Consider the following 16,287-nt stretch of genomic DNA (forward strand, 5'->3'; position numbering starts at 1 on the left):
TCACTCAGGTTACCGACATACAGGACAGATGTCTTGGGTCTGGGTGGCTCTGATGACACTAGCTGCCAACTATCGTCAGAAATGACGTCCAGAGGCTGGAACTCCTCGCCGTACTCCTCAAGTTCCACGCTCGTCACGTCGTGCTGCATGTCTTCGTCACTCTGCGCCTCTGGGTCACCGCCCGTGTCACCCACGCTACGGGGCTCACCCGTACTACTACTACTAGTGCACCCGGCCGCCTGGCCTGGGTGGGTACGGGTACGATTTCTGGACGATTTCGCACGCGTACGCTGGCTCTGCTGAGCAGCTTGAAATTTCGGCGGAACACTTGCCTTGGCAATGGCGGCTTCCTTGAGGGATACAACCTCCTCAGTCAGGCCGGACACCTGCCGCGACAGCTCATCAATCCTTTTGTTGAAGCGAGCCTCACGATCGGCCGACTCGGACGCTAGGTTAGCCAGGGTCTTGATTATTTCCAGCACAGACGACTCAATACCCGGAAGGGAGCACAAAAGTTTCATCTCTGCCTCTGAGAGCCCCTTGAGGGCGGTCTTTGTAGTTGGGGGCATGGCGGCCAGAGGTGGGTCAGCCCTACTACTAATCTATACTTACTACTAGTACTGGTCCTCTTGGCCACGCCGAAGGGCTGCCAGGAAGCCGTGGAAACTAAAAACTGCGGAGCTCAAAAATTTGCTTCCACTTCCTGTTCACTCGGCTGTTCAAATCTGAATTGCCTATGGGTGAAGCTTGTATCGATTTTCCGGTATCTCACTTTTTCTCATCCTCCTTCCCTGGGATGTGCATGTATAACATTGGCTGCCTGGTCTAATTCAAGATTGGCTTCTCTTTGGAGTTTACAGTTCCATTAGTAACATTTGGTCAACCAAACACACCATGGTGCAAGCCAAAGCTGTCATTCTGCTGAAGAATTGGCCTCATGGCCCAATAAAGCTTGAGACCTGCGTCAAATGAAGATGAAGCTGGTCTATGGGCAGCAAAGTCGGTAGCAAAGAGAAGGGTGATGAGAATTCACTTAATGTAGTTATAAGCCCACTCAAATTAGTCTGCCACCTATCCAGCGTAGGCGTGAAAATGGCATACGTTGCGCTCTCCTTAATTCACAAACAAGTCCCTGCTCTTCGAACAACGACCACAGCCACTCGATTAGATACTCACGCACGCCTTTGTTCAAAACAAGGGTTCCAGTTCCATATTTGGATATTGCATGACTGTTGGAAAGCTGCTGGCCTACTAGCCTGCTGCAGGTATACTTTAACACCTTGATGAATTCAAGTCTCTCATTTTGAAACTGCAGCGAGTAACCCAGCACTTTCGTTGGAAAACTGTCAAATGGGATTGCAAACTGTCCAATGGGATGGCAACCTGTCAGTCACTTTGGGCCAAAACCTGTCACTTTAAGCCACAACCTATCCAATGGGGTGGCAACCTGTCACTTTGAAAGCCAAAACCTGTCACTTTGAAAGCTAAAACCTGTCACTTTGAAAGCCAAAACCTGTCACTTTGAAAGCCAAAACCTGTCACTTTGAGCTACAACCTGCCACTTTGAGCCAAAACCTGTCATTTTGAGCCACAACATGTCCAATGGGGTGGCAATCTGTCGCTTTGAAAGCCAAAACCTGTCACTTTCAAAGCCAAAACCTGTCACTTTGAGCTACAACCTGCCACTTTGAGCCAAAACCTGTCATTTTGAGCCACAACATGTCCAATGGGATGGCAATCTGTCGCTTTGAGCCAAAGTCGAGTCATTATTAGCCATAACTGGTCACTTTTGAGCCACGACCTGTAACTTTGAGCCACTCCTTGTTACTTTGAAGAAAATTGGAAGTAAAAATATGTCCACTTGAACATAAATCCGTCACCTTGAACCCAAACCCTTCGCTATGAACTCAATTCAAGTATGTGACCTGAAATCCCACTAGAAATGTTCCCGAATGATCAATGTGTGTGTTTTTCAAGCCTTCTCTTACAAAACTTATCGCTTTCCTCTTTCATGTACCGTATTCCCCCAATTGTAAGTCGCACTCGATTGCAAGTCGCATCCCCATTTTTAGGTCCACGTCATATTGTTTCAGTACATTCACTCCAGTAGTAAGCCATGCTTGATTCCAAGCTCGCACCCCCTTTGTTGGCCATCAAGTTGAGGGTAGAAACATGCAACTTATATTCGGGGAAATACGGTACCATTTGTTTGGCAAATTCCATCTCCCAGCTTTTGCTACTTTCACGGTTCGTTTCCAATGTGATCTTGTTTGCTGTCTATGTGTTGCTTGCTCTGTGTTGTTCACTAACATATGCAGACTACTGTACTAGACACGGCTGGCTCTCTGCAAACTGATCATTTTTGCACGGCCAGTTCCAAGCTCTGTGTTGGCTACAAGGTGTGCCGATGAGCATGTCAGCTGAGTTGTACATGAACAACGTGTGGGTTGTGTAAAGTGTGCAGATCACCAGATCACGGCTATATCTCTACAGTTACAGTGCTATTATTGACATCCTCACTCTCTTTCAGTGGTACCTGTCAATCACTCACCAATATACTTTCTCACTGCAATAACCAATGGTGAACGTTAGAGCTGGTGTGACAGGTCGTTGGACAGCCTTGAAACACCTTGTTGAACCTGTGAAGTAAAACAAGGATCCTGCCACGTTCCCATCACCTACACAGAGCTGTGATCGGCCGTTCTTTGAGCAACCTTCCCAAAGGATTAAGAGGTTCGTCACGATTGTTGTATGCAGTTGCCAATCTCAGTGAAAGTTGACATGCATTGAACAAGTATGACATTGCCTTAGCAATCTTGTCTTGATAATCAGTGACGTTAATCTCTACTGTTGGGACAATGAGCACTTCTAGCTAGAGGTACTAAATAGCTAGAGAATTGTAAAGTTTTATCATGGCTACAGACTGTTGTAATGTCCGATTCTTTGCTAATTTACTCTTCATCTGTGTGTGTGTGTATGTATGTGTGTATGTATGTGTGTGCATGTGTGTGTGTGTGCGTGTGCGTGTGTGTGTTTATTCTGTATGCTCTGTAGCCTGGCCAGAGTTCCACTACAAAAAGCAGCAAAACAGTTCCCACATTGACTAGCAGTACTGGAACCGAACAGGTGGTAGCAATACTGAAGTGTTTTCATCAACGGCACGGCACTATCAACTATTTGGCATTTGTTTTCAGGGCTATGGTCATCTGGTATCCAACATTGAAGTAACTGTTTGATATCAACAACAACGTTCACTGGAACAGGAATTGTCACCTACAGGTACCACCACGACTTGAATTGTCATCTACCGATACTACGACTGCCTGGAATTGTCCTCTACCACTGCTGCAATTGACCGTATCTGTCATCTACCACTGATACAATTAACTGCAGCTGTCATCTACCACTGATACAATTAACTTCAGTTGTCATCTACCTATGCTGAAATTAACTGCAGCTGTCATCTACCACTGATACAATTAACTGGAGCTGTCATCTACCACTGACACAATTACCTGCAGCTGTCATCTACCTCTGCTGGAATTAACTGAAGCTGTCATCTAACACTGACACAAATACCTGCAGCTGTCATCTACCACTGATACAATTAACTGCAGCTGTCATCTACCACTGACACAATCAACTACAGCTGTCATCTACCACTGCCGGAATTAACTGCAGCTGTCATCTACCACTGATACAATTAACTGCAGCTGTCATCTACCACTGCTACAATTAACTCCAGCTGTCATCTACCACTGATACAATTAACTACAGCTGTCATCTACCACTGATACAATTAACTGCAGCTGTCATCTACCACTGATATAATTAACTGCAGCTGTCATCTACCACTGACACAATTAACTGCAGCTGTCATCTGCCACTGCTGGAATTAACTGCAGCTGTCATCTACCACTGATACAATTAACTGCAGCTGTCATCTACCACTGACACAATTAACTGCAGCTGTCATCAACCACTGCAGGAATTAACTGCAGCTGTCATCTACCACTGATACAATTAACTGCAGCTGTCATCTACCATTGCTACAATTAACTGCAGCTGTCATCTACCACTGCAGGAATTAACTGCAGCTGTCATCTACCACTGATACAATTAACTGCAGCTGTCATCTACCACTGACACAATTAACTGCAGCTGTCATCAACCACTGCAGGAATTAACTGCAGCTGTCATCTACCACTGGTGGAATTAACTGCAGCTGTCATATACCACTGCTGTAATTAACTGTAGCTGTCATCTACCACTGATACAATTAACTGCAGCTGTCATCTACCACTGACACAATTAACTGCAGCTGTCATCAACCACTGCAGGAATTAACTGCAGCTGTCATCTACCACTGCTTCAATTGACTGCAGCTTTCATCTACCACTGACACAATTAACTTCAGCTGTCATCTACCACTGATAGTTGCAGCTGTCAACTACCACTGATACAATTTACTGCAGCTGTCATCTACCACTGACACCATTAACTGCAGCTGTCATCTACCACTGCTTTAATTAACTGCAGCTGTCATCTACCACTGATACAATTAACTGCAGCTGTCATCTACCACTGGCACAATTAACTGCAGCTGTCATCAACCACTGCAGGAATTAACTGCAGCTGTCATCTATCACTGATACAATTAACTTCAGCTGTCATCTACCACTGCTGGAATTAACTGCAGCTGTCATCTACCACTGATACAATTAACTACAGCTGTCATCTACCACTGATACAATTAACTGCAGCTGTCATCTACCACTGATATAATTAACTGCAGCTGTCATCTACCACTGACACAATTAACTGCAGCTGTCATCTGCCACTGCTGGAATTAACTGCAGCTGTCATCTACCACTGATACAATTAACTGCAGCTGTCATCTACCACTGACACAATTAACTGCAGCTGTCATCAACCACTGCAGGAATTAACTGCAGCTGTCATCTACCACTGATACAATTAACTGCAGCTGTCATCTACCATTGCTACAATTAACTGCAGCTGTCATCTACCACTGCAGGAATTAACTGCAGCTGTCATCTACCACTGATACAATTAACTGCAGCTGTCATCTACCACTGACACAATTAACTGCAGCTGTCATCAACCACTGCAGGAATTAACTGCAGCTGTCATCTACCACTGATACAATTAACTGCAGCTGTCATCTACCACTGATACAATTAACTGCAGCTGTCATCTACAACTTCTACAATTGACTGGAATTGTAACCACTATTACCATTGACTGGCACTGGTATTAATAATTTTACTACAGCTATCACTGGAATTTCTGCGACTCATCAGGAAAGCAGTCAAAGTTTACATTGTGTGAGGGTTGCTGGCTTGCCTTATCGTCTCTTGGCATTTGCACCTGTGTTCTCTACATCAAAGGAAACACGTGGACTCAAGGGGTTTCTGTGCAAAAGAAAGGTCAGTTCTCCATGGTTTTACACAGTGGTCTACTGTTGTCTCAATAGGATTTTCCCAGAGTGGAGTCATTGTCTAACGAGTAATTGGATTCCAGGTTTACCTGCAGGCACTATACGTACACCATTTTTAGGGGTTTCCCCTACATAGAGTAAATCAAGGTGTGGAGCGGTTCACTCTACAAAATCATGGAGGATGGACGCTGCCAAGTCCACACGGCATAATTTCGAAACCAAGTTGGACATTGTTTTGAGCTATGTGCATTCTTTGTAAGCAAGCTCTGTCGGTTGCAGTACTGAGCAGTGTGTGGATGGAGGAGTAATTGTACTGTAAAGCTATTTCCACAGAGATTCCTGTCCTGAAGCTTTGCTGTGCTTGCTCGTTGCCCCATCTGTCTTTATTCAGCCAGAATGTTTTGTCGTTGTTTGTCTTTGGTTCATTTTTGTCTTGTTATTGTCACAGGAAACTGTCGACACTCACTTCAGAGAGTCACTGGTCAGCAGCTGTCCACAAAAGAGACTTCCTCAGCGGAGCAACAATTATACTCTGGCATTCCACTTTGTCAATAGGTCTGAAATCTGAAGTTGATTTGTAGTCATAACACAATCCAGCACACCAAGCCAGCAACACAAAGCCGGAACCGGATATCCAGGGTCATATACACCCTGTCCTGTGCTGCTAACACTCTACACCGGAATACAGTACTCATGGTATTCATCTGGTTGTCATAGTTACCTGGATTTCAACACCATTTCTACAGGATTTACTAGAGGATTTATTAAGTAGCCAGGTGAGTGTTACAGGTTTCTGTCTGAAAATGAGAGTTGCCATGCAAGGGGATAGGTTGCTTTCGAAAGTGACAGCTTGCTAACTGAAATGACAGGTTGCTGTCCACAATGGCAGGTTACTGTCCACCGGCAATAGCAGGCCTTCGTCAAAATTGGCTGGTAGATGTCCCAGTTAGCAGGCCACTGTCCACCGGCAATAGCAGGCCTTCGTCAAAATTGGCTGGTAGATGTCCCAATTAGCAGGCCACTGTCTAAAGTGACAGGTACCATATTACAGGATGTAGGAATGTTTTTCAATCAACACTCTTAGAGATAGGGCACACCAGCCCTGTCCCTACAAACAAGACCGTACTGGAACAGAATCCATCTGTATCCCTCTGTATCCCTCAGTATCCCTCTGAATCCCTTTGTATCCCTCTGTATCCCTCCCACACCCTGTTTCCCTTGCAATTCTTCTGCAAGCCACACTGATCTCACTTCAAGGTGTTCTCTCACCTTTCCACTAGTACTCGCCATGACGCTCCATCCTTATCATACATTTGTACATGTAATCCTACGTCTTGACGTCCACACCTTAGTTAGCTCACCGCCAGCAACCATATCCTACATAGCACCAAACACACATTTTAACTTGAATTCATTCAGTGGAGTATAGCACTAGAGGAGGTGGTTGCTGCCCCACTTTGGAGCTCCCCCCGCAAGCAGAGGACACGGCGGGGATTCCATTGAACCTACTACCTACCTACATATACATGTATGTACTGGTGTGGGGGTTGAGTTCCCTTTTGGGAACGCACACGATAATTTACTTACTTTTTACTGGTGTGGGCATTGAAATCCGGTGAGACGTCAAGCGGCCACGGGGTGCTGGCCATGCAGCTGTCAGTACTGCTGGTCCAGTTCTGCAGTGTTACAGTGCATGTACACGCTAAGCTAGTAAGGTCACCAGCCCTGGCTATTCCACCGGGTTTCTATATATATAGCAGTCACTACTACCACTACCATCAAACCTAATTCCTACCAATATGTCATATACGTATCCTAATGCTATTGAAACATTGATCGTTCCAGCCAGGAACATTCATTTGCTCTACTAGCATTTGACCACGTTCAAAACAATATCCTATTCATCCAGTTTGGCTGCAAATTTGAAATTGGTTTTCCGGCTCAACTTTGTATGTGACCTCTCTGTTCTTGTTGATGTTTTCCCAGATCTCAATCTCCACCACTGTATTGGATTGATATTACAGTGGTGACTATCACAGACATCCGCCTAATAACAATAGACCCACTCGGGTATCAAGTCATCATATCAACCTATCAGCCATTAAAGATTTATCGCAGTTCATCTCAACTACAACACGTTCAACAAAGTACCTACATCAGTACGCTCTCCGTTCCCATAAAGTACACCGCCTCTGCTTCAAAGTTGTCTACTTGTGTTCGGTCTTCACCTGGCTAAGTCAACACCACAACTACAAGTACAACTTGAGAGTTTTCTGCAGAGACTAGAGGAAACTTGGCAGAACAACACTATTGTCTTTTGCTCCAGTCACCAAGGCTAGCTGTGTGGTAGCTTCACCCTTTACATACCCAAGGTTAGCTCATCCCGCTATATGGACAAGTAACTGCTTGCAAGAGTGAAGTAGCAGCACTGCCTATGTTTACATACCCCTGACTGACACACTGCACTACTGCATTATTGTGTATTAAGGTTGTGGGTGATGATAGGAGTCGTACGTCTTGTAGAAAACGTCATGAACTTGGAGTTTGGCTTTCTTGTTGTTGTGTACCCATCCTGTTGGTCTCTCTGTAGCAGAAATTAGTGAAAAATGTCTACTGACTGTAACTATCTGCCTGTGTATTATACTCAGTCTGTGAGCATTCACAAGGAAAAGAGGGGGTTGAAAATGGGAAAGTCTGAGGAAAAGAATGTTTGTCACAAGGATTTGAGCCAAGAACCCTCGCTTATAGTGAATGATCATGTGGCTCCACCACTGACTTAAAGTAAAGTCTGTGAACAATTCACTGTTTTCACAATGCTGTTTTAATCTCTGATATTCTACTGTGTGCATTCGTGCCTAGGACACTCAACACAGCCAGAACAAGATCTGGTGACGTCATCAAAACATTCTCTCCGCTACTCCACTCACAGATCAATACTGTGGAACAGGTCACTCGCTGAACGTGCAAATTCCTCAGCTGACCGTGGCTATCAACACTTGAAATAACATTGCTGCTGGAACATCTGTTCTACCCTCACATCAGCTGCATTCTCACTACAACCCTATACTGTTATTGATCCTGAGCTGTTGACCTGATCTCTGCCTATACAACTTGACTCCGTGCAAACAGAAACCATCACCAGGGAGTGTGTCCTCGGCCATAGACACGGTGAGTTTTTCTCTATTCCCATTCCTGACATATAGCACAGTGATGAAGTACATAATGCTGTGAAATTGCTAGGAACTACATCCCATGAACCAACCATGCAGGATAACGAATAACAACTCTACATATCCGGCCACAGCACATCTATATTAATTTTACACTGAGTGTGCAAGACAACAACACATAATGAAAATGAGATAGGTAGATAGATACATGCATGCTGTATTGCCTGTTTGGATGCTATCATTAATTGTGACCTCACAGCTGCAGAGGTTTCTTGAAATTTGCCAATATGGGCCGCAACCAGCTAAAACATGTCTCAGAGGGACAACTTTCAAATTTCGTTTTTCTCCAGAAAACTGTGTTTGTGACCTCACTTGACCTCTTGAAGGCGATACAGGGCACCAAAGTAGTCTAAAAGTGCCCCAAACACCACTTTCAAAATATATACATGTACCTTGAAATAGACAATCACAGTTTTCGCACAGACGAACAAATGGCTTTTGTGGAGGAGCATAATACAAAGGAACTAAACATGATGACACCGACATGAGCATATCAACGACATCAGTTCCAAGCCATGGACCACGGTCTTCCGGGAAAACACCACGAATCAGGCAAGATGCTTTGGGCGGCGTTGCACTTGCACACCCTTTCGATTCCGGCAGTGACACTTTTGATCGTCACCTGCGCTTCCGAAACTGCGCAAGACAACTCATGATAGCTGAGTGGCCCTATTATCGTAGGCTAATTCGTGGTCTAATGTACTCGCCCACAAGGCTTCTTCGCTACTGGGGACGACGAGGGCGATTCAGCTTCGCTGTTGACATCAACATCGGGTCCAAAAAATTGTCATCGTGGCTCTACAGATCTCCTGCTACGACCTTGCTGACACCTGAGCAAACCCGGGCACAGCGATCGTCTGACCCTGTGTGCTGCTCTACTGCCACTAGTAGACTCGGAATTGTCAGTCTTTGCACGCCAGCTACTTGAGCTAGACCACCAAATAATAGTGTTTGAACGAAAGTGAGAAGATGATCGCCACCGGTTCATGAATAAAGCGCAGCGTGAACTCGCTCGACAAAAACATTTTTTACATTCCGTCAATTCTAATTTTTTTCGAAAACCCAAAGACATAATTAATTTAGCTGATTGCGGCCCATACAATATACATGGTCGTTATCTATAAATTCCTAGCAATCATTCTCGAAACACTCAGATCTCCATGCTCTCTGCTTCCCCTCTCACACAAGACACGCCCACTCACTATCATCCTCCCCTCTCCCACCACCCGGCCCCTCCCACCACCCCTCCCACTACCCTTCTCCAAACGAACAAATGTCGGACCACTGAGCTCTACACTTCCCCTCTCCACATTCAAAACGGCTGATCACTATGTCCCCTCTCGCCACCCCCCCCCCCTCCCCAACACCCTTCTCCACACAAGACAAATGTGAAGGGAACCCTGCCACCACTCGTCTCTAACAGTCTAAGGTAACAAGTCGGACCACTATGCCCCCCCCCCTCTCCCCCACCCCTCTCCACACGAAAGGAGTCTCATCGCTATCCCCCCCCCCCCTCCTACCACCCCTTGTTCATACAAGACAAGTCTTATCAATGCCTCCCCCCCCCACCACCACTGCTCAGCCCAGCCTTCTTCATAAAGGACAAGTCATATCACTACCCCACTCCTCCCCCTCTTCCCACTCCTCCCCCTCCTCCCACTCCTCCCCCACCCTCTTCACACAAGACAAGTCAGGTCACCATGTTCCCTCCCCCCCCTCCCCGTTCTTCATACAAGACAAGGCTGATTACACCCCCCCCCCCCCCCCCGTTCCCCTCACACCATACCCCTCTTCATATAAGACAACTCTGATCACTACCCCCCCCCCGCCCCCCACCCCGCCCCTCTTCATAAAAATGAATACAAGTCTGATCACTACCCCCCCCCCCCATTCCTAACTATTATAGACTCTCATGTTCAATATGCAATGATATCATCGTTCTAAATCTGCTCCATTTTTTCTTTCCTTTCTAATTTGTGTACAGATTGCGAGGTGAAACTACTAACGCCATTGCCGTATCATCTCCATTATCATCTCCAGTACCATCGACATTATATCAGTGAAGCACACTGACCAGCAATTGTCCGGGTAGTCAATCAGCTTCACCTCACGACACCAATTGTCCAAGTCACCAACAGTCTATGTGTTGATCAAACGTAGCCTTCACAATGAAGACCATCGAAGCACTGGCATTCAAGGACCTCGAGAGCACGCTATGCGAGGACCTTCAACATTCTGTCGACGACATCATGGATCGGATTGTAAGCAACAGCTTTATCCCGAGCAACAGCCGCGAGTTTGCCAAAATCACACACCGCATGTTGACTGGCCATGAACAGATCAGTTTGCTAATTGGCTACCTTCTGACTGTGCCAGGTCAGAAAGGAAAGAAGGTGTTTGCAATGTTTTGCAATGTTCTACGTCAGAACAACTTTGAGCAGCTTGCCAAGGAGCTGGAGAGCAGGGCAGAAATGTACGATCAAAGAAATTTGTCCAGCCAATCCAATGGTGACATGGAGTTCCACGGATGGGAGTGTAAACGCTCTGCTCCATTCCTACCAGAAACCTTCCCAACGCCATCTACCGGCTTGCAACAAGCAGCCACCAATGCAACCACTGCCAGTGTACAGAAGAGCCAAGCAACAACTCAACAACAACAACAACAACCGCAGGCTGATGTTGAACCATTGCTAACACACTACCGTAAGCGTCTTCTTCAACTTTGTCGAATCGAAAGCAAGAGCACTGCTCTACCAGGAATTGGGACACGGCGTGAAGGACAGACTGATGTTCGCAGTTTCTACACTAGCGTGCAGGCCTTGACACTGGAGCAAGCTGAACAACAACTGAATGAAAAGGGTGGAAAAACAGAGAGATGCAGCATGACAACGAGATCAATACCAATACGTCGAGCATCACAACTTCTGCAACGTAAACTAGGTGAGCATGTGCCATCACGTTATGATAACGACCGCAGATCACTTGTTGAAAGCAGCATGCTTGTTTCTCCAGCTGGCAGCGGGAAAAGCACAGTGTGTAAGATGCTTTTGTCCGACCACTACCATAACAACACTGACAGCAGCAGCAGCAGCAGCAGCAGCAGCAGTGCTGAACCTTCTTGCAGTGCTGTTGACAGGGGTGCATGCACCAGTGCTACTGATCCTGATTCCACACGCCAAGCTAACACTACAATCAGCAAGGATGTAACTGCTGCCAACAGTGGTAACGCCTCCACCATGACAGGCAGTCTTAGCACCTCTTCCAACACAACCAGCAGCAGCACCGACACTATCGCCAGCAGCACCACCAGCAGCAGCAGCATCGACACTATCACCAGCAGCACCACCAGCAGCAGCACCACCAGCAGCAGCAGCAGCAGTACATGTGTTAGCAGCAACGAAAACAGTGCAAAGGGCAAAAATGATGATGGCAAAAGTAGTGGAAGCAGAGATGGGGCCAACATTGAAAAAAGTCGTGGGAGCAGCACTGAGAGCAGCGGGGGGAGAAGTCGGAGACAACATGCCGAAGAGGAGAAGGAGTTTAGAAGAGATGCAGTGCTCTCCAATTTCAACTATGTCGTACATCTACCTTGCCGTGATGTGGGTAGAGTCTGCAGTTACAATTGGTCTACTCTACTTGGCCTGGATGAGCAATGTCTGCATCTAGACACACACCAGCAAGACCAAATGATCGAGTACCTAGAGGATCAATCACAACAAGTCCTGTTCATTGTCGATGGATTGGACGAAATTGGTAAAGATGTGCTCGAGGAACGATCAGCTCTCTCTGCTCTCGTCCATCGTGAGCGGTTTGCTGACTCCCGAATCTTGTTGACAAGCCGTCCTTGTCAGCTAGCATCCACGCTTGCAAAAGAATGTGAAGAACACTATTGGCTGGCTGGATTCAACGATCATCAACTCGAACGCTACTGCCTTCGTAATCTTGGTAAACATCTTGGCCAGTCTTGTTGGGACGAGCTATGCGAGGTTAGCTTAGGCCACGTCAAAGAAGCACTGAAGTCCTCCCCATTGCTATGTGCAATGCTCTGTGAGCTCTACCGAAGTCGTCAGAATGTACCAAGGTGTGCAACCATGATGTACTCCGGCTTTGTCAAGCAAGCTGCAAACCTGCGTGGCTGGCGGTTGCAAGATGATGGAGTCAGCCTTGAGAGTCCCACACTGAGTAACAGCTTGGCTGGTGTCACAAAAACAGAGGAGGACCAAGAGGAACACTCTACTCCACAGTGGACAACTCGTAGCAGTCAACCCCATCACTGTGTACCAGCATCAACTGATACAGCCCACACCGCAGCTGTCAGTGGAGATGCAGTAATACTACAACGTAGCAGTGATATGGAGCAATCACATCAATGTATGAGCAAACGTGCACAGAACGAGCTTGGTCGTGTAGCTCTCATGTACTTGAATAGAAAGCAAGTACTGATTCCTACAAGCGCCTTGTCCAGTGAGTGCAGGAATGCAGCTTGCTCTATTGGTCTCCTTGTTGAGAGTAACACCGGTATTGGCAATGTACTACGTTCACAGGCAAAACCATGTGTCTACTTCGTACACTACTCACTACAGGAGTACTTTGCAGCACAGTACTTGTGTGCAGATCCTGAGCATGCTCAAGCTGTGAAAGAATGTGCACAAGATGGTTATGGTGTTGGTGAGGAGACAGCACCATTCTGGGCACTTGTATGTGGTACTGCAACTAGCAAGCAACTAGCGGAGATCATCAGTATACTAAAATCAGCAATGTTAGAACATGGCCGGACTGTTGCCAACGCTACTCGTTCTCTCCTGTCCTACTTCATGGAGCATGTCAACACCAGACCAACCCTCACAGAACAAGCAATGTTTGGTTCTGGCGCGAGTGAGGAGACCAGTTACCTCTCCAAGGCAGTGGACAGCATTGCTGCTGATGGACTAAGACTGAATAACGTTCGACTTGTAATGAGTGATATACTGGCACTACAGTGTGTACATGATCATGCAACTACTATCAAGCTACTGGATCTCACAGGTTGTAACCTCACAGCAGAGAAGTGCAACATACTCACACTGACCAAGGCTGAAGAGCTACGACTGGGGGTGAATCCATGCAGTGCCCGTCTGGTGGAAATGGCAGCAAGATCTCTATCTTGTCCAGGCAGCAAAGTGAGAAAGCTGGGGCTCGAGAGTAGTGATCTATCAGCATGTACCTATCCAGCTCTGCTGGCATGTGTGCAAGCTAGGAATCTCCAGCATTTAGGGTTAACTTTCAATACGGAACTTGGAAATGGCTTTCTGGAGTATCTACAACAGACACTCTACAGTGATTGTCAGCTTACACACCTTAGTCTGCGGCATGTTGGTCTGACAGCTGGTTGTGGAAGTCAATTGGCTGCACTCATCACCAAACTGCCACAGCTTCAGCGACTAAATATGAGCGGCAACAACCCCAGCAACTCAGACATTGAGCAAGTTCTGGCCGCTTTGAATACCAATGTCGTTGAGGTAGTCTGGGTCATAGGCAATGACCTGGATGATGCAATCGTTCCAGCTATCTGTCAGTTCTATCACAGAAAGAACGGAAAGCAGCAGCAGCATTCATCAACTAGCACCTCTCAAGCAGTTCAGAATGGCCACAAATGTGAAGTACAGTTACAAGGTTGTAATGTGACCAGAGAAGGCCTGGAAACCATAGCAACAGCACAGTGCTTATCCCGTGGTGATGTGGTGGTCACTGGTCTACACTTTGTGAACAGCGATGGTGTAGGGGAACAGGATCTGCGGCAAAGGTTCCTCGAGAACCATGGCAATCTCTGCACGCAATACATTGGTGATGCTGGCGCACAGCAGATTGCTCCAGCTATTGCCACTGATGGCGAAAATCAGCATTCTCGTATGTACAACCTAGTCCGTCGAATTGTCCAGTACGTCATCCCAGTCAAGGCCTGCAACACAACTATGGATATACTAGATCTCAGTTACTGCAACATAACCAACAGTGGTGCAGAGGTGCTTGCCGAGCAAGGTCTGGCACACAACAACACAATCCGAGTGGTCGACTTATCGTACAACAACATTGGACTGCGTGGATTGTGCTCAGTACTCAGAGCATGTCGTCATCGAATTCTATCATCTCCACTGGCATTGGTTATGTCAGATAACAACATCTTTCCTACATATGAACAGCTGCCACCGCCCCAACAACCACAACAGCAGCAGCAAGCTGATGTTATCCGTCCAGTCACGAGTCTACTGTCACAGTGCACAGGGATTGTTTGTCTCGCACTTTCAGGGACAGGACTGGATGATAACACTGGAGCTGAGTTCATCACATCTCTACGCAGTAATCAGTCTATCAAGTGGCTCGGACTTGGCCGTAATGCCTTGAGTGATCGCAGCGCTAGTGCACTGTGTGTTGCTATGGAGACCAACACCACACTGAAGACCATCTCACTGTGCAAGAACAATGTGACAGATGATGGAGTGAAGCAGCTCATCAGCTCACCTGGTGTACAGCGTATGCGTGCTGTAGCATTAGGTGGCAATCCATGTCAGACAGAGCAGTTCAGAATGCCGCTGTTTGACGGGTGGATCTCATATACCCCAAGTTGTCTTCTGGAACTCATGAAGCGACCTGATTGAACAGCTAGAGCAATATGACAGTGAGTGTTTTCAGTCACGTGATCAATATTCTGCTGGCCATAGACTCTTCCTGTTTGCTATTCTCATAATGACCATTTCATGGAGCAGCCTTGAAACTGGAAATAGCTGCTACACTTGAACAGACGGAATGCATGATAGTACCCGTAGTGTTTGAGTTACCTGAGAGAGGCAGCTACAGTTGAAATCTATACTTTTTCTCATTTCAGCAATGTTTAGTGAAAGCTACCATAATTGGTTTAGATCACTTGTCAGACATTTCTTCAGTACGATCTTCACAACACACGCTACATTCCCAAACATGTAGAGATTTCAGTGCAAGAAGCAACATATCCACTAGCATCATTGTTTTTCCCACCAGTAATTCTGTGTTGCTGTGTAATGCAACATACCCAGCAACTCCACTGTAACCATGGTGACAGCTATGTTACAGAATATCCACTCACAGAGCATGGATAGTGCTGTCCTTTTCTTACACCCTTCCTCCCCTTCCATTTCCATCATTGAATTATGCTAGTTTTGGATGAATTATGTAAAAGAACTTAGAAGTTGCGACTTCGGCGGTAATAGTCATGAAGTTGATTGTTCCAACTAGGAACACACGCTTCTTGCCGAACTTGAAACTTGACTGACTCACTACTGCCATCCGGAGCACACGAGGAGCACGTCGCACCTTCCACTCGGCAAACCTGCAAGAAAGCACCACTCCCTGCTCAATATACGGTGTTTCGGGGAATTCACCCCTCATCAGTTGAGCTTCAGTATATAAGTGGTGCTTTTCAGGCACAATCTTCCTCAGCCTACTCAAGCTCAACTGATGAGGGGTGAATTCCCCGAAACACCGTGTATTGAGCAGGGAGTGGTGCTTTCTTGCAGGTTTGCCGAGTGGAAGGTGCGACGTGCTCCTCGTGTGCTCCGGATGGCAGTCGTGAGTCAGTCAAGT

At 46.5% G+C, this 16,287-nt stretch overlaps 1 protein-coding gene across 3 annotated transcripts; it reads left to right on the forward strand.

Annotated features, from left to right (window-relative positions):
- The first annotated feature begins 4,250 nt into the window (after positions 1-4,250).
- LOC135819505 (uncharacterized) lies at positions 4,251-15,885 on the forward strand. Of its 3 annotated transcripts, XM_065332722.1 has the most exons (5): positions 4,251-5,450; positions 5,910-6,237; positions 7,448-7,833; positions 8,321-8,629; positions 10,676-15,885. In XM_065332722.1, the coding sequence occupies exon 5, from the start codon at positions 10,860-10,862 to the stop codon at positions 15,324-15,326; it is 4,467 nt and encodes a 1,488-aa protein (XP_065188794.1). In that variant the 5' UTR covers positions 4,251-5,450; positions 5,910-6,237; positions 7,448-7,833; positions 8,321-8,629; positions 10,676-10,859; the 3' UTR covers positions 15,327-15,885. The 3 variants fall into 3 exon arrangements, with proteins under 3 accessions (XP_065188794.1, XP_065188795.1, XP_065188796.1); XM_065332723.1 differs by lacking the exon at positions 8,321-8,629; XM_065332724.1 differs by lacking the exons at positions 7,448-7,833; positions 8,321-8,629.
- The last annotated feature ends 402 nt before the right edge of the window (positions 15,886-16,287 follow it).

The sequence above is a fragment of the Sycon ciliatum genome, chromosome 6 (assembly GCF_964019385.1).
Source record: "Sycon ciliatum chromosome 6, ocSycCili1.1, whole genome shotgun sequence".
Taxonomy (NCBI): Eukaryota; Metazoa; Porifera; class Calcarea; order Leucosolenida; family Sycettidae; genus Sycon; species Sycon ciliatum.